We start from the raw sequence: 21,242 nt of genomic DNA on the forward strand, positions 1-21,242 counted from the left end.
CGATCCTTGGACGCAAGGTCTTTACACTCTCTTACATATCCTTCCTAAAAAAGGATTCACAAGTCCTACGGGCGGATCACTTCACCTCAAAGACAGGTAGCAAATTGATCCCCTAGGCAGCTTTACTTCCTTCAATGGAATAAAACAGCTTCTAACCTTCACAAAGGTCCATGCAATGGAGTATGGCTGGCCACCTACTCCAAAATAAATCCTACATGCCTATATATTTACTTACGCAAACGTAATAGTAAAATAAATAGCTGCCATAAAGGATTAAACAAATTGTACTTAAAGGATTTTTTACAAAAAGTAAACAACTAAGTAATAATGGGAGCATCCTCCTTTACATTATCTTTGCCTACGACACTTGCCTGGGAAACCTCCTTCTCCAAAGCCTCGGATACGCCAGCCAAAGGTACCTCCTTCTCTACGGAAGATGTGGGACCAAGAGGAAGGGCGTTATCAGTGATCGGTTCTTCACCCGCCTTGGGGGGCACTTCCTCAAGCTCCACTAGCGTGACATTAGTGGAAGGCTTGCTTTCTTCCATGGGTCCCTTCATCCATCTCCGAACATATTCGCGGAGGTATTCCTTAGCGTCTGACATTTTGTCATATTTGGCTACATCCTCTGGGTCGGGGACGGCGAACTGCGGATCTATAAAATTAATCTCGAGATGCGCCAGGAAAAAGTACGCCATGAGCAGTTCGCCATAATATAAGGCTTGTTCGCCCGCCATATATTCAGCTTCTCCTAGGGCGTCCTCATGGTTCTTGGCGTCTGTCACAATCTTTTCCTTTAGCTTCTCGATTTCCGCATCTCTAAGGACTAAGGCGGCTGTGGCAGAGGCAAGGTTCGCATTAGCAGAAGCGATGTTCGCATTGGCTTCCGTTACCTCTTTCTCCAACTTTTCAATGGTTGCCTTATCCGCCACACCTTGAAGGAGCTCGGCCTCCATAGCACGTATACGAGTATACATCTGTCAAAAACAAACAGTTTCGTTAAAAGAAAAGAGCAAAGGAACAACTTTTTCTACAAAAAGAAATCCTTTCTAGGGGACTCACCATAAGGAGCTCCGTTTTCCCCTTTTGCGCATGAATGGAACCAGGAATTTGGTTCTGATTCCTTTGCACTTCGCCCACCTGACCCAGGGCCTCATCCAAGTCGTTTATGATGGATTCATTCTCAAAAGATCCTTGAGCGCCATATTTAGTGGACCAGTATCCGCCCATATCAGGCTTCGCCATCTGCACAAACATTCAAGGGTCAAAACTCAAGTCCAAAACTTGATGAACAGATAAAAATAAAAGGCAACTTACCTGTTCCATCTCCCCTACAGGCATGGCAGACTTCATGGCATCCGCCATAAGCTTAAAACCTCCAGAAGCTGCAGGTTTCCTCCTTTTTAGTGGCGGCTCAACCACTGTTTCTGCAGGGCGTTTTCCAGTATCCTTTTGAGGATTTGCCGCTTGATCTTTCCTACGCGCCTCAGCCTCTAGGAACTTCCTACGTTTCTCTGCAATAGTGTGATTGGCCTTAGATAAACCCCTGCCAAAGAAAACAGTAAAGTAATCAAGGTTCAAGACGAAATAAAGGTTACCTTGATCAAATTGCGTAATCTTCGAGTAAATGAACTGTTCCCCCTCTCGGCGAATCAACGGAATATCGCTCATCATGAAGGCTAAAGCGTCTGCGTATGTCCATGCATCCACCTTGATCTTCTTCATGAGCTCCGCCACCTCTTCATCACTATCGGTCAATATTCGCATATCGCCCGCCATGTGTAAAGGCTTGGGATTCCAAAACGAGGGAAATCCCAGTGATTCGCCCTCTTTTATCTTCACATAGAAGAATTTCTCATCCCAGCAATGGACATTGGACATTTTGTCACTGAATGGCGAATATACTCCGAATTTGGCGAAAATGAGATAGGATTCGTACTTCCGTTTCGAGGGTTTATGGAAAGCTCTAAAGATACGACCCGTATATACCACTCCTAAATTTGAGGCGAGGTAGCAGTCTAAAGCAATATCCAACCAACCGTTGGGATGCAGTTGGCTGGCCGTAATATCAAAGTAGGAAAGGATGTCCGCCATCATCTTTGGGAGAGGAAGTCGGAACCCTCTCTCCACATGACTGCAATATACTGTTAGAAAACCGCTAGGCGGACAGGAGGGTCATTGATGGGCTGCGGCTAACTGAGTCTCATAATTATTGATCCAAGGGAAGCGATTCGCCAGATCCACTAGATCCGCGGCACTCATACGAGACGGAGTAGACTCCGCTCGAGGGTTCTTTTTCCTAGGTTGGATTGAAGAAGAGGCCATTGTCCCCGGAAAACACCTGGACTTAACGACCGGAGCGGTACCGGAGACAGAAGTAGAAAGAACTTGATTCCTAGTGGAACGAGTTTGGTAGCGATTACACGCCGAGTTATAAAACCCAGCTAACTCAGAGCTAATGGAGTCCTCGGAGGAAGATGAGTTCTCCGATGACGAAGTGGTCCAACTAAAATCAACTACTATTTCAGGGGAAGGGGTCGAATTAAAAAGCTCTGAAGTTGATCTAGAAGATGAAGAAGAACTCCTAAACATTCAGAACAAATCAAGTAAGAAAAGATGAACTTACATGAAATCGAAAAGCTTTGAACTCTGAAATTCCCAAGAAAAGCTTCGAGCAGGAAAGAAGAAAGTGAAGACGAAATGGAGAAGAGAGAGAAAGCAAGGGAGAAAGAAGGACGTCTTCTCTTTCCTAGGACAGTGCGCCCGTTACACGTGTCACTCCTCGATTGGCATCGAACAGAGTGCGCATTAATACATGTGTTCATGACGGCGCGCGGAAGCTCAAAAGCCCTAAAGGACTTTAAGGGACTTTTGGGGGGCTTCTGATAACATTGAGATATTATCCCAAGGACCGAAAGTGATATTCACCTGGAGAAACGCCGTGTACAGATCCCCAAAGAAGATCCGGCGGGCGCATCTCCTTGATCCAGCTTGAAGGGATCCGCTGGCGAACCTATGAGGCGAATCTCCTCCTTCACCTGATTCACCACAGCAACGGCTAACCGCCGACTCGGCCATAAAGACCATTAATGAGCTATCAATTAGCTAACCGCCAGGTTAAAGATAACCTGTAACCGCCATTAATGGAGCATTAATGGAGACTTTCTAGTGGCTGAAGGTTACGACTTCCTAGCTATATATAGCCTACATCCCTAGGCTATCAAGGGACACATTCTCACATCCTTTGTCAATTCAGTTTGTCCCTTGATTCACCTTACTGACTTTGGCATCGGAGCTTCCCCCCGTCGAACCCAACGACGCCCCCACAGGGACGCAAGTTGATCAGAATTTCTCTGCTTGTTATCAGGACGTGACAATGCTCTCCACCTTTAAACAAATTTGTCCACGAAATTCATATTCTCTAATCTATCTTAATTTCCTTCCGAAACTTTCAAGATTACGAAGTTATTTCAAATTATCAAGATTCCTTATAATCATCATAAGACCACAAATTCTAATGTTTTCTTCCATTAACTTCATCATTTATCCATATCCACATCACTGTAATAACTCTCAATTTCAACCTAATTAATTCGATCACCATAATCCACAATAAAACTTCAAATATCATTTATATCTTCCTAACATACACCAAATCTCACTTTAATAAAGTTAAATCACAATAGATTCCATCAATTGTATATGTATCAAATATATTTCACCTATCTCCAAGTTCTATAAACTTCAAAAATATCACTTTTGAACCGCTAATATGTATGATATTATATGTTTTCTATAAACGTCATACACCTTCATCATAATAATACTTAAATTTATAATTTTTCACTCCAATCATTATTTATATTATAATCTTCAATCATTATCATCAATCAAATATATACATATACCTCATTATTATGATACAATTTCCTATCAATAAGAGTCATTTCATAAACTCTTAATATCAACATTACTCTTATAATTCTCCATTCTCCATTTGACTCCTTAAATCAATTGGGCTAATATGCTATATATATATATATATTTTATAATATCCTCATTATATAAACTTACACTATAATCCTCCAACTTTCAACTAAAATAACATGACTATGATAAAAGTACTATATAAATTTCAATGTCAATATATGTATCCTCAAATGTGCTTAAGATCAAAGAATTTTATCCTCAATATTCATATCCTAATTATTTCCTCAAACAATATTTATTTTCATATTAAGCATCAAATCATGAACTTTACGATTTTCTCCCACTTTATTTCTCATTGATCACTAACATCGGTATCTCTCTAAACATCATTTATATAACTCTCAGTAATTCTAAACCTCAACCCGATAAAGTTCAACAATAGATCTGCACTTTGAATTCGGATATCATTTAATCAAATTAAGATTCCATAACTTGTTAAACTCCTATCATAATCTCAAATTTATAATCAACCTCCAAAATAATTAATTGAAATCTCCACATTTTCGCTTTCTTAATCACATATATATTAACTTCAAAACCCATCATATCATTTCAAAGTCTCCTAACCTTACTTCACATCTAAGATACGTATATTTTATAAACCAGTAGCAGTGTCTCTCAAATAAGGAGAAATCAAAACAGAAACCAAATTCTGGTTTAGAGCTAAAATGACCAACATATATTGTTTCTAGCTTAACTTTTTCATACGGAGTCCGATTAAGGCGATCCAAAAACCCCTGGAAACATAAGACAAAAATAAAGAACTTTCATTTAGGACTCCATGACAGATTCAGCCTATATCTGGTCGAAAAATGCATCATAAGATTTAGATACAAATCTGATTCTCCCACAGCACCTAGATAGACAATTCTCTACATCTCTAGCTCAAAGTTATGACTTACTCATAACCCATATCACCCAAATATCAAATAATTTCCTATTTTTCATACACCTAGATATTGCTAACCATCAAATCTCATTTTTACACCTCATTAGCTATTCACTAAATCCTCGAAAAATTTCAAATTATTTCTTCGCTTGCACCAAATATCCATATTCCGTAATTCTTATCGATTATGTCTTAGCTATCACCAAATATTCATATTCCTCAATTACTATCAACCTTAGGTCCGAAGAATTTAACCTAGAGCTCTGATACCAAACTGTCACACCCGACCCTAAACGACCTCAATCGGCATCGGGCGTGAAATAGAAAGATCATAATCAATACTTAGGAGTCTCCAATTTAACCAAATATCATTATATTACAATTGCAATACCAACGTTCTAACCATAATTCTAACAATAAGCAGACAACTTCCAAACCTCGCCTAATCGGTCGGTAACTTTCTCTATATCCTGTACTTTATCACCTAAAAACATTAAAACATTTAAAAACGTGAGACAAAAATCTCAGTAAGAAACTATCAGCTATAAAAACCAACTTTACTTAACATAGTTGTATATATACATTTATAAAGGGATTTAATCAAAACCTTATAAAATATACTCAAAACTTAAGTTCATAATATAGTCAAAGTACTAAACCAAAAACCAAAAATATATAATATTGTATCCATTCTTGAGTTCAAAAACCTTATATCAAAATCAATCATAACCGAAAACATAATCCAAATGAACTTAAAACATTGTATCCATCCTTGAGTTTCTCCCCTTAAGTATCAATCCATAACCACATATATAGTCGAGACGTCTCTTAACATTGCCTATCCCATATGGTCTTACCCAACACTTCGCCGCCATACCCAATAGGTCTTCAGACTGTGTACACAGGCCATGTCCCTCACTGAACATGGTCTTCAAATATAAAACCACCGATCTGGATAACTCTCGATGGATATTAAATCATTAAATCATAACGTGTTCAACACTACACCATAGATTGCCTATTGCAACTATCTTTAAAAAAATGTTGCCTATAAATGTTGCAATAGCTAAATTTATTTGACTGCTACTATTCATGTATGCCAAATGCAACAATTCTTTACAAAGTGTTGCTTCAAATATTTTTTTAGTTGTTTTTATTTGAGGTAAGGTAATATTTACAGCTAAAGCAACACTATACAATGTAAAATATAATTCAAGTGTTGCATTTGATAAAAATAGAATAAATATACATAATTTTGTAAATGTAATTATCCCTCCACACTACAAGAAAAATAAATAATAATGAGAGAATAACAAAACTATAAAGATAATGTGAGTAAGCAAAAATATAGCTAAAAGTCTATGGACTTGTGATGAATATTTATGCTTTAAATAAGAGTTTCTAAAAAATTTTAGTAAATAATAAAAACTATATGTTGAGGACTAAATATATCTATAACAACTAAGTATAGTGTTAGTAATAAAAAAATTAAACAAAATTAAACAACTAAAAAAATATTATTAATTCCTACCAAAAAAAATATTATTAATATTTCTCAAAATTTTAGCTCTAAATATTCCCATCGAAATAAAATAAAAAAGCTAATATATATATATTATTACTAATATTTTCCTAAAATTTGGATCCAAATATTCATTCCAAAATAAAAATAAAACAACTCAAAAAATAATGTTATTAATGTTTTCCAAAATTTTGGATTCAAAATACGAACTAAAATAAATGCCACCATTGTTCTATGCATTGTTTTTGTGAAATATCAAAATTTCAGTAAAAAAAATGTTTCTCACAAATTAATTTGGCTTCAAAATTTCATATTAATTAGTTATCATTTCCCCCCAATTTTTTAACTCTAGTAAAATTTCGTTAACCTCATTTCCCCCTAATTTTTTAACTCTAAAATTTCATTTACCTTTTTGGCTCGAAAATTTCCCTCCTTTTCTTTCCAAAAATCCCTTATTGACAGACTCTCTCTCCTCCGCACTTTCTTTCTAACATTCACAAACACTCTCTTTTGCGTTTCCTCCCTAACCTAGCATCACGACGCAGGCAGCCACCGTTACTGTCCTTGGGCCTCCCCCTTCCACTCATCCATTGTCTGAAGGTCGACCTTCACTAGCTGTCGAGGCTTCTAATTTTGCTAGTTCAGATTTGATTGAAAATTCCCTTCACCCATTCAGGATTGTGATTTCAGTATTTCGATCTTTCCTCATCAGTAAATCAGTTCAGGTTAGTTTATTAGTTTAGTTTAAATTCCAACTTTGTACTTTGCGTTTTTGTTCAGTCTTTCGGATTTGATTATTCTTGGGTTTGAAATCAAAGGTGTTGCTGGAACTAGGGTTACATTTTCACAATTTAGGGATTCTGGTTTTATTGTTGTAGCTTTAGCATTTGGGTATTTTGAGTGTCATCGTTGAAATGTCGAGGTTTTTTGGTTTTATATTTACATTTTCTTATTTTTCAGTCTTTGAATTGCAATTCATTTGTATATGTTTCGGGATTCTTTCTAATGGCTGTTTGGGTTATGTCTCTTGCTAATTTATATTTGAAGTTGTTCATGAAAGTCGTTTATCTGCTTTCATTATGACATTGGTAATTAGGGGGAAAAGAGTTGAATTTTGAGAATGACATTGAAGTTGTAAAGCATGAGGTTTGGTGATTGCTGAATGATCAGATTAGCCAATATATAAATAGTAGAGAAGACATAATGATTAGCTCCAGTACTTGAATAAGGGAGATGTCAGATGTTTTAGAGGATAAGTTTATGTTTAATATGAAAACTATTGTCATTGCCTTGAATAAGGGAGATGTCTGGTGTTTTAGAGGATACGTTTATGTTTAATATGAAAACAATTAATGTGAATGAACACAGTAGCCGATCTTATTGGTTCGCCAATATCTTGATGTTCCTCATGCTTAAGCCTGATATTTATTTGCTCAATTATGATTCTATGAATTGCCAAAATTATACATAATTCAAAAAAGACAAAAGCCTTTAATTTTTTGTTAAATAGAAACAAAAGAAATGCATGTCAACCATGTCAACTTTAATGTTTAGAAATAATAAAAGATAAAAATAAAAACAATTAAAACCAAACACTCCATTTGACCCATATACAAACAAAAAGAAAGAACAAGATAATTAAAAGATAATGTCCATACAAGTGTATAGAATGGTAGCAATACCACCACCAACAATGATATAATGTGCTGAACTTTCATTATATTGTAATTGGCAACTTGTTCTATCAGGCGTGGTGGATATATTATTAGCTAAGTTAATCATATATTTTCAGTATCTTCAGCATGCTTTGCTCATCAGTGAGATCAAATAATTTGATTAAGGGAAATTGCACTAAGAGTAAGATGTGTCTTATAGATTTGGTGTGTAACGAGAGGCTAGCAAATAATGAGTGATGGATTGTTGAAAGGTTGAAATGTTAACATTATTAATTCTTTTTTGCAGGAATGGGCAATGGCTGTGAAATTTGTCTAGATAATGAGTGATATCATCATCCTCATTGTGCGTTAGCCCGTACTGATATTTTATGGTTGGATGCCAATGATGTTGCTAATAACAGCTTATCAAGTACCCAGCCAAGCCTATGAGAGGCTCGAATCCTACCCCAAGGTGAAATTTCTTTTTTTACAGGTTTGCCACACATGTAAAATTTAGCAGTAATTATGGTATTTATTCAATAGTTATGCGATTATCATTTTTCTACTATTCATACGAGATAACACCATTTTTACACCAAGTTAACCTCAGCACCATTTCCTTTCACTTAGCTTATTAGCAGCTCCATTTCCTTTCACTTAGCTTATTTCAACGTAACTGAGCAGGCTAGAGAAGATTCAGCATCAATCATCTGAAAACATCTGCATTCAATCATATATTTCTAATTATAAGTTGAAAATTAGTAGCTTTGTTTATCAATTCTGACAAGGTTATAAGTGAGAAGTCATACCAGGAATCTGGATTTCAAAGCATGAATTAGTGCATCGTAGATGAAGGCACTTTGGCACTTCATGCTGCCATACAAACAAATAGTGTTTATGCAATAAAACATTAACTTGCAATGAACTCTGACTTAGTGGTTAGCACCCATCTCCAAGGGCAACCTGATAACAGATGGAATCCTTTAAGCTCGACGAAAGATTTGGTTTTTAATTTTTTTTGTCCAATACGTGCAAAACACCGGGATAGTTTTTTTAATTGATTTGTTAGTGATGAGTGATAACATGATATAGATCTACAATGGGGATAACAAGATCTGTGACTGAGGAGAGGATTTCCTTAATGGTGTATGGAATTGACCCAATTTGTGCAAGGCTCTTAATTGCACTATTTATGACGTTAGTGATAAAATTGTTCTTGTCTTATGATTATTTTTTAATCTTATCCCTGAAATTATATTTTATATAACCCAACTCACTCCGGAAAGCATAAAACACACAAGATTGTTCACTGTCAGTACAAGATGTGAAAAAATTATGAGAAGTCAGAAATCTTGAAGTAATTTAACAAAATCTAGACTTGCAGGCACCTACTATTATACCAATGATGAATGGAAACAAGGTATTATGTAGAAACGGTCACCAACTACTCGTTTCAATTAATTTCCTAGTTTATTTTTTTATAGGATGGTTTTTGTTTGTAATGGGTCGAGATGATAAAATTTGGTTGGAAAATCCTAAATACAGTGAGGAGTATATTATGGAATAAAGTCATTTGCCAAGTATGCATTTGTTGAGAAACCCGATTAAGTGGAACCGTCGAAGGCAGAACTTTTTGTAGCAACTCGGAAGAGAAAGGAAGGCCATCAATATAAAAATGAAGACAATTCAACTGCAGACAAACTTGTAAGTCAATGATATAATTAAAATAGCATCTTTAGGTATCGTTTTGATTTTTTTTTTTTGTATGATTTTTAGGTTGAAATTGCTATTCAAAGATTTGATTTTAAGGTTGAACAGAAACTGCAAAAGCTTAAGCACAGGTAAATTGGATTTTAGGAGTATTCAATCTTTTGCTTTGTCAGGCCGCATCTATTCACATGAAAAAGCTGAAGCACTCCACTCCATATGATACCCATTCTTTCTTCAATTACAATAATAAGCTTTGTTTATATCTACAACTATAATTTGCAATGATATTTTGGCATCTTTAGGCATCGTTATGGTTTTTAGGCTAAAATTGCTATTCAAAAATTGGATTTTATTTTAAGGTTAAACAACAATTGCAAATTAAGGATTTTCAGGTTGAACAGCAACGACAAATGAGTTGTTCTGTAGTTTGGTTTTTTTATTTTAGTTCTTAGACATTGTTAGATGTATTTAGGAAATAAGTGTAAGGATATATATATTTAGATTTAAATTCTAACTTGAGTGATAATTTTTGCATATGATAACTTAAGTGGTAAGTTGAGTTATATATTTAGATTTAGGCACTAAGTTCCTGGTTTGCACCATCGGGAAACTTCTCTGAAATTTACAGTTCATTTGTAAAGTATATGCTATATGATTGGTAAAATTACCGTTCTCTGAAAATTACAGTTCTTGGTGAAATTGAAGTATATACCATATGATTGGTCTGTCGCTGTCCAGAAATGTGGCGCATCACACGGTGAAGGCAAAGACCACGAAGGAGATGTTGGAGATCTTGAGTTCGTTGTACGAGAAGCCTTCCACGGCAAATAAAGTTCATCTGATGCGGAGACTGTTTAATCTGCAGATGACAGAGAATGTAGCAGTGGCGGCGCACCTGAATGATTTTAATATGACAATCACTCAATTAAGTTCTGTAGATATTGATTTCGACGAAGAGGTATTAGCCCTAATTATGTTATCTTCTTTACCAGAGAGTTGGAGCGGCACGGTTACTGCCCTAAGTGCTTCAGCAGGGAAAGAAAAACTTAGGTTTGATGATGTCAGAGACTTGATTATAAGCGAGGAGATTCGCAGGAAAGAGTGAGGTTCCACATCTGGATCAACCTTGAATGCAGAGAATCGAGGCAGGTCAGATCGCAGGTCAAAACAGAATCGTGGCAGGTCTAAGTCCAAAGGGAGAGGGAAACCTGTGAAGGACAAAAGCCACATCAAGTGCTGAAATTGTAATGAGAATGGTGATAGGGGTCAAAAAACCCTTATCTTTGGGTACGGTTTTAGGACGGGTTTTAGCATTATTTAGTTAATAAGCGAATATTTCTCGCATTTAAATGCTTTTGTGTGAGTTAATTAGGAATTGGAAACGTTTTATTTATTTTTCGTTGTTTAGGCTCGTTTTATGACCAATCTAGGCAATTATGGCCAAAATAGCATGCATAGTGTAATTCCGTTATCTTTTGAAGCTAATTGGTCCGTCAAAAGTCGCACCAAACGAAGCGTTTGCTCAAAATAAGCGATTGACGGATCAATTTAGCTTTTGGACTAATGTTATCTGGAGTTTCTGTACGTGCGCAGGTGTAAGTTCGGGCGAAAAAGGACATCGACGACATTCGGCAAGCATCGAGAACATGCCGGGCGAAAACGCTCGATGAGCGGGCATCCGTGGGCCATTTCTGCTCGCCGAGCAGGCCCCTGGAGGCCTGCTCGCCGAGCAGGCCATCCTTGCTCGTTGAGCAGGCCAGGCGCCTGCTCGGCGAGCAGGGGGCTGCTCGGCGCGAGTAGTCCTGCTCGCCGAGCAGCTCGCCCTACTCGGCGAGCAGGCCTGCGGGAATTGGTCAAAAAGACCAATTCCGCCCCCACGAAGCCACGATGGACCCCACGTCTTCCTACACCAATAAGGACACGAAAATATGTCAAAAAGAGGGCCGAGCCACGCCTATAAATAAAGTTTTTCCAATGTAATTTAGATATCTTTCAATTTTGTAAATTATCTTAGCTTTCCCCTTGTAATTCCTCTCCATCTCCTCCATCTTCTTCAACTTCCATTGAAGCTCCTTCAAAGCTTTTTCTCGAGGAATTATCAAGGTCCGTCCTTAAGATAGATTAGGTTTTTATTCAATAGACCTAATAATCTATCTTCATTATTATCGTCCACAGGATTTATTTAGTTAAAACCCCTATCTTTGGGTACAGTTTTAGGACGGGTTTTAGCGTTATTTAGTTAATAAGCGAGCAATTCTCGCATTTAAATGCTTTTGTGTGAGTTAATTAGAAATTGGAAACGTTTTATTTACTTTTCGTTGTTTAGGCTTGTTTTATGATCAATTTAGGCAAATACGGCCAAAATGGCATGCATATTATAATTCCGTTATCTTTTGAAGCTAATTGATCCGTCAAAAGTCGGACCAAACGAAGCGTTTGCTCAAATAAGCGATTGGCGGGTCAATTTAGCCCTTGGACTAATGTTGTTTGGAGTTTATGTGCGTGTGCAGGATAAAACATGATCAATTTCAGGCAAAAATCGTGTCTCGGGTACCCCCGGCAGTTGCTCGGCGAATTGAGCATCGGCGCGCAGCCCGGACGCTGCTCGGCGAGCAGCCCAGGCACTGCCCAGACACTGCCCAGGCACCGCCCAGGCACTGTGCCTGCTCGCCGAGCAGGCCACCAGAGGCCTGCTCGCCGAGCAGGGCGCTGCTCGTCGCGAGTAGCGCCTGCTCGCCCTGCTCGGCGAGCAGACCTGCGGGAATTGGTCAAAAACTTGATGCGTCCTCACTTAAGTTAAAGATGAGAACTCACTAAGGGATAAGTGTACCCCGTCGTTATCAAGTAATAAATTTCTGGAAAGTCCAGGTTATCGTCCACAGGATTTATTTCTGCAAGTATCGAGCTATCGGTTTCAGGTGTTATCTAGGCTTAGGGGGGTTTTGAGTTTGTTTTGCTAAGTTAATCTACTCCTAGGTTGAATTATACTAGTCCTAGCTAAGTTATCTGATCCTAACTAAGTTATTCTATGCCTAATTAAGCTACTCTACCCCTAATTAAGTTAAACTACTCCTAATTGATCTTTCACTAATGCAATTATCCGAAGGAACATGGTATGAACGATAATAATGAAGATAGATTATTAGGTCTATTGAATAAAAACCTAATCTGTTCAAGGCGATTAACCCTACTTACCCTCCTGAAGTTCCTAGCGTGTGATTCCCTAAGGCCGAAACTAGGTCTAAGGCTCAGTAAATTGGCGCTTAATTAACTAAGAGGTCGTCAATCTCCTAGGCTCTGACTAGGTCAGATTCAACTCGCAATATGTGCCTACTAGATTTTGGGGCTTTTGAATGAGTTAAACCAATTGAATAAAGCGTAAGACAGAGATTAAACAAATAATCATAGAACAAAATAAGAGCTAAATTATTATTAAAGGCGAAGATAAATGTCACAAGATACAATAAGTCAAGTTCGGCAACTGTATCAAAGAGTACAAACAAGGAAAGATAAAAGGAGATACGAAAATCTCTTTCAGGGAACCTGTTTACTCTGCAGCCGGCGACTTAATCTTAAGGACGAACCTTAATAATTCCTCGAGAAAAAGCTTTGAAGGAGCTTCAATGGAAGTCGAAGAAGATGGAGAGGAATTACAAGGGGAAAGCTAAGATAATTTACAAAATTGAAAGATATTTAAATTACATTGGAAAAACTCTATTTATAGGCGTGGCTCGGCCCTCTTTTTGACCTATTTTCGTGTCCTTATTGGTGTAGGAAGACGTGGGGTCCATCGTGGCTTCGTGGGGGGCGGAATTGGTCTTTTTGACCAATTCCCGTAGGCCTGCTCGCCGAGCAGGGCTACTCGCGCCGAGCAGCCCCCTGCTCGGCGAGCAGGCGCCTGGCCTGCTCGGCGAGCAGGCATGGCCTGCTCGGCGAGTAGGCCTCCAGGGGCTTGCTCGGCGAGCAGAAATGGCCCACGGATGCCCGCTCGTCGAGCGTTTTCGCCCGGCATGTTCTCGATGCTTGCCGAATGTCGTCGATGTCCTTTTTCGCCCGAACTTACACCTGCGCACGTACAGAAACTCCAGATAACATTAGTCCAAAAGCTAAATTGATCCGTCAATCGCTTATTTTGAGTAAACGCTTCGTTTGGTGCGACTTTTGATGGACCAATTAGCTTTAAAAGATAACGGAATTACACTATGCATGCTATTTTGGCCATAATTGCCTAGATTGGTCATAAAACGAGCCTAAACAACGAAAAATAAATAAAACGTTTCCAATTCCTAATTAACTCACACAAAAGCATTTAAATGCGAGAAATGCTCGCTTATTAACTAAATAATGCTAAAACCCGTCCTAAAACCGTACCCAAAGATAGGGGTTTTTTGACCCCTATCAAATGGTCATTACAAGAGTGAATGTAAGGCACCGCAGAAGGAGAAGTCAGTGAATTCAGCCAGCGAGGATTTTGGTGATGCGTTGATTCTGAGTAATTCAACTGCAAAAACAACAGCAGAAGCCCTGGTATTGAGTGTAAGAAATCCTTTGGAGTCTTGGGTATTAGACTGAGGAGCTTCGTTTCATTCATGTAGTAGTGCAGATTTGATGGAAAACTATACCCCTGGGAAATTCGGAAAGGTTTATCTTGCTGATGATGAGCCTTTGGAGATTGTAGGGAAGGGAGATGTTTCGATCAAATCTCCGAATGGATCTGTGATAAAGCTGTCTGGAGTAAAGCATGTTCCTAGCCTAAAGAGAAATCTGTTGTCAATTGGGCAAATGGATGATGAAGGTTATTGTGTAATCTTTGCAGGTGGTGCTTGGAAAATGACCAAAGGAGCCATGGTGGTTGCCCGTGGTGAGAAGGTTGGATCGTTGTACTTAACAGACAACGTTTTCAATAGCATTGATGTCGTGAGGGAGAATGTCAATGCAGATTTGTGGCACTGTCGTCTTGGTCACATGAGTGAAAAGGGGATGAAAGTGCTGTATTCAAAGGGTCTGTTGCCGGGCTTGAAATCTGCTGATCTTGGGCTGTGTGAGGATTGCATCTTTGGGAAGCAGAAAAGAGTCAGTTTCTCTAAAGGTGGCAGAACTTTGAAGAAAGAAAGGTTGGAGTTAATTCACAGCGATCTATGGGGTCCTGCACCTGTGAAATCTCTTGGTGGAGCTTTGTATTACATGACCCTTATTGACGACTCCACTAGGAAAGTGTGGATCTATTTTCTGAGAAAGAAATCTGATGCTTTTGATTCCTTTCGAAAATGGAAGGCCCTAGTTGAGAATGAGACAGGTTTGAAAGTAAAGTGTTTGAGGTCTGACAATGGTGGGGAGTATGAGCTTAAGGAATTCAAGGAATTCTGTGCTGAGAATGGAATTCGCATGGAGAAGACTTTGAAAGGAACTCCTCAGGAGAATGGAGTTGCAGAACGAATGAACATAACTCTGTGTGAGCGTGCTAGAAGCATGAGGCTGAAGTGTGGACTTCCGAAGATGTTCTGGGCAGAAGCAGTTAACACTGCAGCATTCTTGATCAACAGAGGGCTATCGGCTCCCTTGCAGAGCGGCATTCCAGAAGAGGCTTGGAGTGGTAAGCAGGTAAATTTGTCTTTTCTGCGAGTATTTGGATGTGATTCATATGTTCATATTGCTCCCCTTGAGAGAAGTAAGTTAGATGCGAAGTCTGTTAAATGTACGTTCATTGGATACGGTGGTGATGATTTCGGATATCGGTTCTGGGATAGTCAGAACAGGAAGATTATCCGCAGTCGGGATGTTGTTTTCAATGAGCAGATGATGTACAAGGATGGTCTGGGAGCATCTGATCGAGTGGCGAACTGGGTTAACCTCCCAGTTAAAAAATTTTTTGGGCTTTTTTGGGCGATTAGGGTTTCACACGGTTAGGGTTTCAGGAGTATAAATGTAACCTCTTTCTCTGTAATCCGTATCTTATTCATTATAGTGAAATATCTTGGCTTGGTAGTGCCTCCAGACGTAATCATTCTAATCGAGTGGCGAACTGGGTTAACAATTCTTGTGTGTTTGCTTATCTTTCGTTTATCGTAATTTCAATTATTCCTAACAAGATTCTGGAGTTTAGGTGTTATCCCTCCTCATTTTCTTGTTTTTGTTTTGAGAGCTGATCCATAATATCCTTTCATCTTTTCTAATTTTTTTTTCTACATGTAATGGAGCCCTCTGAACTTTCAATCTTGGCTCTACCACTGGGTCCGTTTTTCTACAATCACCTTGAATAGCATTAAAATCACCAAGCACAACTCAACTGGAAGGACTTCAAATCAAAATAGAGAGCAATCCTATTAATTAAGAACTGTCTTAATTAAAAAAAATAGTTAAATCGCTATTATTAATTTGCTCTTTTTTAAATTTTATTGGGTCTTATCGAGTGGAGGTACTACTTAGTAGTTAGATGTTCTCCCACACAAAATTAGCAGCCATAAATCAAATTTTTGTGGTCTTAAAACTCAAGTGATCAAAATAACAACGAAGTCTGGCAGCCCACTTGGGTTGAAAATAGAACTAATAATTGAGAGAAACAAAAATAAAGATAACTATGCAGATATAATAAACTAATATAATAAGGGTCAAAATATGTGCATATTGAAAGCAAATTTAGTTAGCTATAAATAAGAGAGCATTCAGTTAAAGATTTCTCAACCTTATAGCTTTGTGTTAATTAGCAAAAAGCAATCAATATTCCAATTATAATGAAAGTTTCCATTAGTTTCTTAGTTTTTGTTGCTGTCTTGGCTCTGGCATCCACATTTGGCATTGCCTATGATCCTAGCCCTCTTCAAGACTTCTGTGTTGCCACAAATGACACTAATTTCTCTTGTAAGTACTTAATTTGTTAAGTCCTTAATTTTATCATAGAATATATAATTGATGAAATTTGTTACTTTTGCAGTGTTTGTGAATGGAATGTTTTGCAAGGATCCAGAGAAAGTGACAGTGGAAGACTTCAGTTTCTCAGGATTTAATATTCCAAGAAACACATCCGAGCAACTAGGAGTTTACGTGACACTTTTGGATGTGAGCATTATACCAGGACTCAACACAAATGGCATTTCTTTAGCTCGTATTGATTTTTCACCAAATGGGGGATTAAACCCACCTCATACTCACCCTCGAGCAGCTGAAATTCTAACAGTTTTAGAAGGTACTGTTTATGCTGGTTTTGTTGGTACTAATCCAGATCATCGCCTTTTCGCCAAAGTTCTTCATCCTGGAGATGTTATTATCTTCCCATTTGGACTCATTCATTTCCAGATGAATATTGGAAAAACTCCAGCAGTTGCTATTGCTGCTTTGACAAGCCAAGATCCTGGAGTTATCACTATTGCTAATGCTGCTTTCGGTTCTGAACCAGCTATGGACCCTCGTGTTCTTGCTAAAGCTTTCCATCTTGACCAACATTTAGTCACCAAACTTCAGAAAGAGGAATGGATCAATCCAACATATTAGTTTTCTTTACCTTTACCTGCATAATAAAATCTAATGCCTCTTCGTTATTAATTTTCTTTTTATTTGGAAATCTTTGTATGCCTTTCACCAAAATAAAATTACCTGTTCATTGTTTGTTTAGCACTTCAGTCCCTTATTGAATTAATAACAAATTTAACAGATCTAATCCGTTTTCCCTCATTAATACATGACACAGTCCACTAATTACCTAACAATGGAAAAAGTTACAAAATAAAAAAGAACTGATTTATGGAATTAATTCTCTATACGAAGACTAAAAGATGAGTTAAAATGCATTCATACATTTTGTTCAAAATCTCAGTACAGTAGCATTTATCAAATGTATGTAGTGTACTTTAGTTTAGTTGGAAGATAATTAAAGGCTTAATACATTACCAGCTCCCTGAACTCCCTGAACTTTGCAAGTGTCTCACCAGCTCCATAAACTTGTTTATTTCCTATCACCAGTTCCCTAAACTTGTCCATAAAAATAGATTAGTTCCTTGAACTTTGCAAGTGTCTCACCAACTCTCTAAACTTATTAAACCTAAATTCTAAAAATACGTCTTCATCTATTCGAGAGGTAATTTACTTTTATGGAAGTTTAAGCAAGTTTGAGGAGTTGGTGAGACACTTGCAAAGTTGAGGGAGTTAATCTACTTTTATGGAAAAGTTTAAGGAGCTAGTGATACGAAATAAGCAAGTTTAGGGAGTTGGTGAGATACTTGCAAAATTCAAGGAGTCAATCTACTATTTTGGATAAGTTCAGAGAGCTGGTCATATATTAGGCCATAATTAAAGTGGATTACTATTCATAGCTCTAATTTCCCACATTTAGCCTTTAACAAAGATGAAAATACAGTTTAGTCAAAATCTCAAATCCTCTCAACTCTTCGAATCCTTTCAAATTCTAAACTCAAATCCGGACAAAAAGTATGGATCGGGGGAGGGGCGGCAAAGGAAAGGGAGTAATGTTACGTGACTCGAACGGTTGTTTTTTTTTTTTTTACGGTTTTTGAATTGAAATTTCTGTTTTTTAAAACTCGGTTTCGGGACTTCGGGCTTATGAGTATCACCAACATGTGAGGCGTATGAACATCACGCCCTCACACAGGTGAGGGTGTAATGCTATTACGCCTCACCTGTGGTGAAGGCGTGAGACTCATACGCCCTCACCACAGGAAGGGCGTAATAGCATCACGCCCTCACCTGTGTGAGGGCGTGATGCTATTACGCCCTGGGGTGATAAATTTTTTAAAATTTTTTATTTATACATATATATAAATTGTAAGTACTTAATTTGTTAAGTCCTTAATTTTATCATAGAATATAATTGATGAAATTTGTTATACTTTTGCTATATATGCAGTGTTTGTGAATGGAATGTTTTGCAAGGATCCAGAGAAAGTGACAGTGGAAGACTTCAGTTTCTCAGGATTCAATATTCCAAGAAACACATCAGAGCAGCTAGGAGTTTACGTGACACTTTTGGATGTGAGCATTATACCAGGACTCAACACAAATGGCATATCTTTAGCTCGTATTGATTTCTCACCAAATGGGGGATTAAACCCACCTCATACCCACCCTCGAGCATCTGAAATTCTAACAGTTTTAGAAGGTACTGTTTATGCTGGTTTTGTTGGTACTAATCCAGATCATCGCCTTTTCGCCAAAGTTCTTCATCCTGGAGATGTTATTATCTTCCCATTTGGACTCATTCATTTCCAGATGAATATTGGAAAAACTCCAGCAGTTGCTATTGCTGCTTTGACAAGCCAAGATCCTGGAGTTATGACTATTGCTAATGCTGCTTTAGGTTCTGAACCAGCTATGGACCCTCGTGTTCTTGCTAAAGCTTTCCATCTTGACCAACATTTAGTCACCAAACTTCAGAAAGAGGAATGGATCAATCCAACATATTAGTTTTCTTTACCTTTACCTGCATAATAAAATCTAATGCCTCTTCGTTATTAATTTTCTTTTTATTTGGAAATCTTTGTATGCCTTTCACCAAAATAAAATTACCTGTTCATTGTTTGTTTAGCACTTCAGTCCCTTATTGAATTAATAACAAATTTAACAGATCTAATCCGTTTTCCCTCATTAATACATGACACAGCCCACTAATTACCTAACAATTGAAAAAGTTACAAAATAAAAAAGAACTGATTTATGGAATTAATCCTCTATAAGAAGACTAAAAGAAGAGTTAAAACGCATTCATACATTTTGTTCAAAATGTCACAGTAGCATTTATCAAATGTATGTACCATCTAAAGAACACATGATCATCAATAGATTATATTCTCCATGCTACTTGAGTTATATATATATATATATATATATATATATATCATGCTATATTCTTTATTTGGTTAAATGTATTTTGGAAGTATTGTAATTAAATATTTTCCTTAACTAAGTCAAAAAAAGTAGTAAAGATGTTAAAAACATAAAAATAGCAATTCCGTTTCATGTATGGGGCTTCATCCACAATTGAAAGCAAAATGAGTAAATAAAATTATAGATAAACTGTTTACACACACATCATGAAATTCTCTAATATGCAAAAATGGAGGGGAAACTTCATAGTACCCATATATACTATACTTTTGAACCTAATCTTTATATTTCAACATTTCTATTCTGAAACCTTGATGAATTGTACCCTATTGTAAGCCTTACGTTAGTTCTGGTCTAAGCCAAATAAATAGTAATTGTCTAAGCCAATAGAGTACTTGTATAAGCCAGCCCTATAGTACTTGTCTGGCTGGCCTAGGCTATAATGATGGTTACTACGCGTTACGTTAGGGTCTGTGTAAGCTCATGAGTCCCCTCTGGTTCTTCTTCTGGTGTAAGACATTTAGGGAGGTTACTGTTCTAAGCCCTAGCGGGCCACCTCTGTCTTATAGGGCCACCTCTGTCTGGTCTAAGACGTTAATTGAAAGTTAACTATGAAATGTTTAAGTTAAAGACTTTTTTTTATCCAAATATACTTTATGTTGAAATAATAAACTTATAATTAATAGTCTTTAATTTGGTTCAGTTTATTGTCCAAGAGTCATTTCTGTATTTATCAAGAATTGTATTGTTTCACAAAGAGTCATCTTTATTTGTACAGAGTCATTGTGTTCACCAATAGTCATGTCTGTAATCTATAAATACCTATGAATTAAAGTAGTAAGGAAAGAAAATTTTCTTCCAGCAATTATACTCTTGCTCTGTTACCTGTGAAAGTTTATTTATTTGATCCAACACTTTAACTGTCAAGGAACCCAAAAGTATAAATTGTGATACAGAATAAAGACGAACGTGATGATTTTGATTGTAAATTAACAAAGAGTTTCTTCACTAGCTAAAACTAATAAGAGAAAATCCCAAGATATAGGTATGAAACCTTGCTTTCAAATAGAAATATTGTGTTTGATTGATAAAAAACATTAATTATCCTTACAAATGGTGAGGTATAAATACTTCACTTAAAGTAAAGACAACAGACGCAAATGCCCTTACTAGGGTTACAACATAGACAGTAATATGGGTACCATGGGGGGGGAGGAGCATGGAAAATGGCATAAAGAAATATAAGACTAAATGATAGAGGCAGTAATTAGGATGAAACCAGCTAGTCGTCAGACTTGTCTCCTTGGAGAGGAAGTAATACTAGTCTCCTTGGTGAGGAAGTAATCTCATTGGATACGCTTAGGAAGGATTCACCTGGGTAAGCTTCGCTAAGGTTTCATTCTCCTTTAAGGTTCATTGATTCGCCCGGTGATTCTTATTGCACTAACTGGAGCATTTGCCAGGTAAGGCTTGAATAGAGGACCTAGAAAGGATGTTCTCATCATTCCCTATTTCTTTTAAAGGGTTGAATCCAGACTCGCCTTTAGTAGCTTCAAGGGGTCCATCTGGTTTCCACGAACTAAGATCATATATGTTGAAGGCTCGTGATATCTTGCCTATCCAATTTGGTAGGGCCACGTGA

At 37.4% G+C, this 21,242-nt stretch overlaps 2 protein-coding genes and 1 long non-coding RNA gene across 4 annotated transcripts; all 3 read left to right on the forward strand.

The window, feature by feature from the left end:
- Positions 1-6,848: 6,848 nt before the first annotated feature.
- LOC136220373 (uncharacterized) lies at positions 6,849-12,348 on the forward strand. Of its 2 annotated transcripts, XR_010684506.1 has the most exons (6): positions 6,849-7,126; positions 8,364-8,528; positions 9,441-9,476; positions 9,602-9,760; positions 9,833-9,897; positions 10,454-12,348. It is a non-coding gene; the product is annotated as an uncharacterized lncRNA (long non-coding RNA). The 2 variants fall into 2 exon arrangements; XR_010684505.1 differs by lacking the exon at positions 9,441-9,476.
- Positions 12,349-16,413: 4,065 nt separating this feature from the next.
- LOC136218027 (germin-like protein subfamily 1 member 16) lies at positions 16,414-17,374 on the forward strand. Its single transcript, XM_066004752.1, has 2 exons — positions 16,414-16,624; positions 16,698-17,374. The coding sequence occupies exons 1-2, from the start codon at positions 16,498-16,500 to the stop codon at positions 17,252-17,254; spliced, it is 684 nt and encodes a 227-aa protein (XP_065860824.1). The 5' UTR covers positions 16,414-16,497; the 3' UTR covers positions 17,255-17,374.
- A 1,104-nt stretch (positions 17,375-18,478) lies between these two features.
- Positions 18,479-19,337, forward strand: LOC136216920 (germin-like protein subfamily 1 member 16). Its single transcript, XM_066003463.1, has 2 exons — positions 18,479-18,496; positions 18,581-19,337. The coding sequence occupies exons 1-2, from the start codon at positions 18,479-18,481 to the stop codon at positions 19,178-19,180; spliced, it is 618 nt and encodes a 205-aa protein (XP_065859535.1). The 3' UTR covers positions 19,181-19,337.
- The last annotated feature ends 1,905 nt before the right edge of the window (positions 19,338-21,242 follow it).

The sequence above is a fragment of the Euphorbia lathyris genome, chromosome 2 (assembly GCF_963576675.1).
Source record: "Euphorbia lathyris chromosome 2, ddEupLath1.1, whole genome shotgun sequence".
Lineage (NCBI taxonomy): Eukaryota > Viridiplantae > Streptophyta > Magnoliopsida > Malpighiales > Euphorbiaceae > Euphorbia > Euphorbia lathyris.

Coding starts and splice junctions, on each gene's coding strand:
- LOC136218027 (XM_066004752.1), top strand. CDS start 16,498: ATGAAAGTTTCCATTAGTTTCTTAGTTTTTGTTGCTGTCTTGGCTCTG. Junction 16,625..16,697: donor AAATGACACTAATTTCTCTT/GTAAGTACTTAA, acceptor TTACTTTTGCAG/TGTTTGTGAATGGAATGTTT.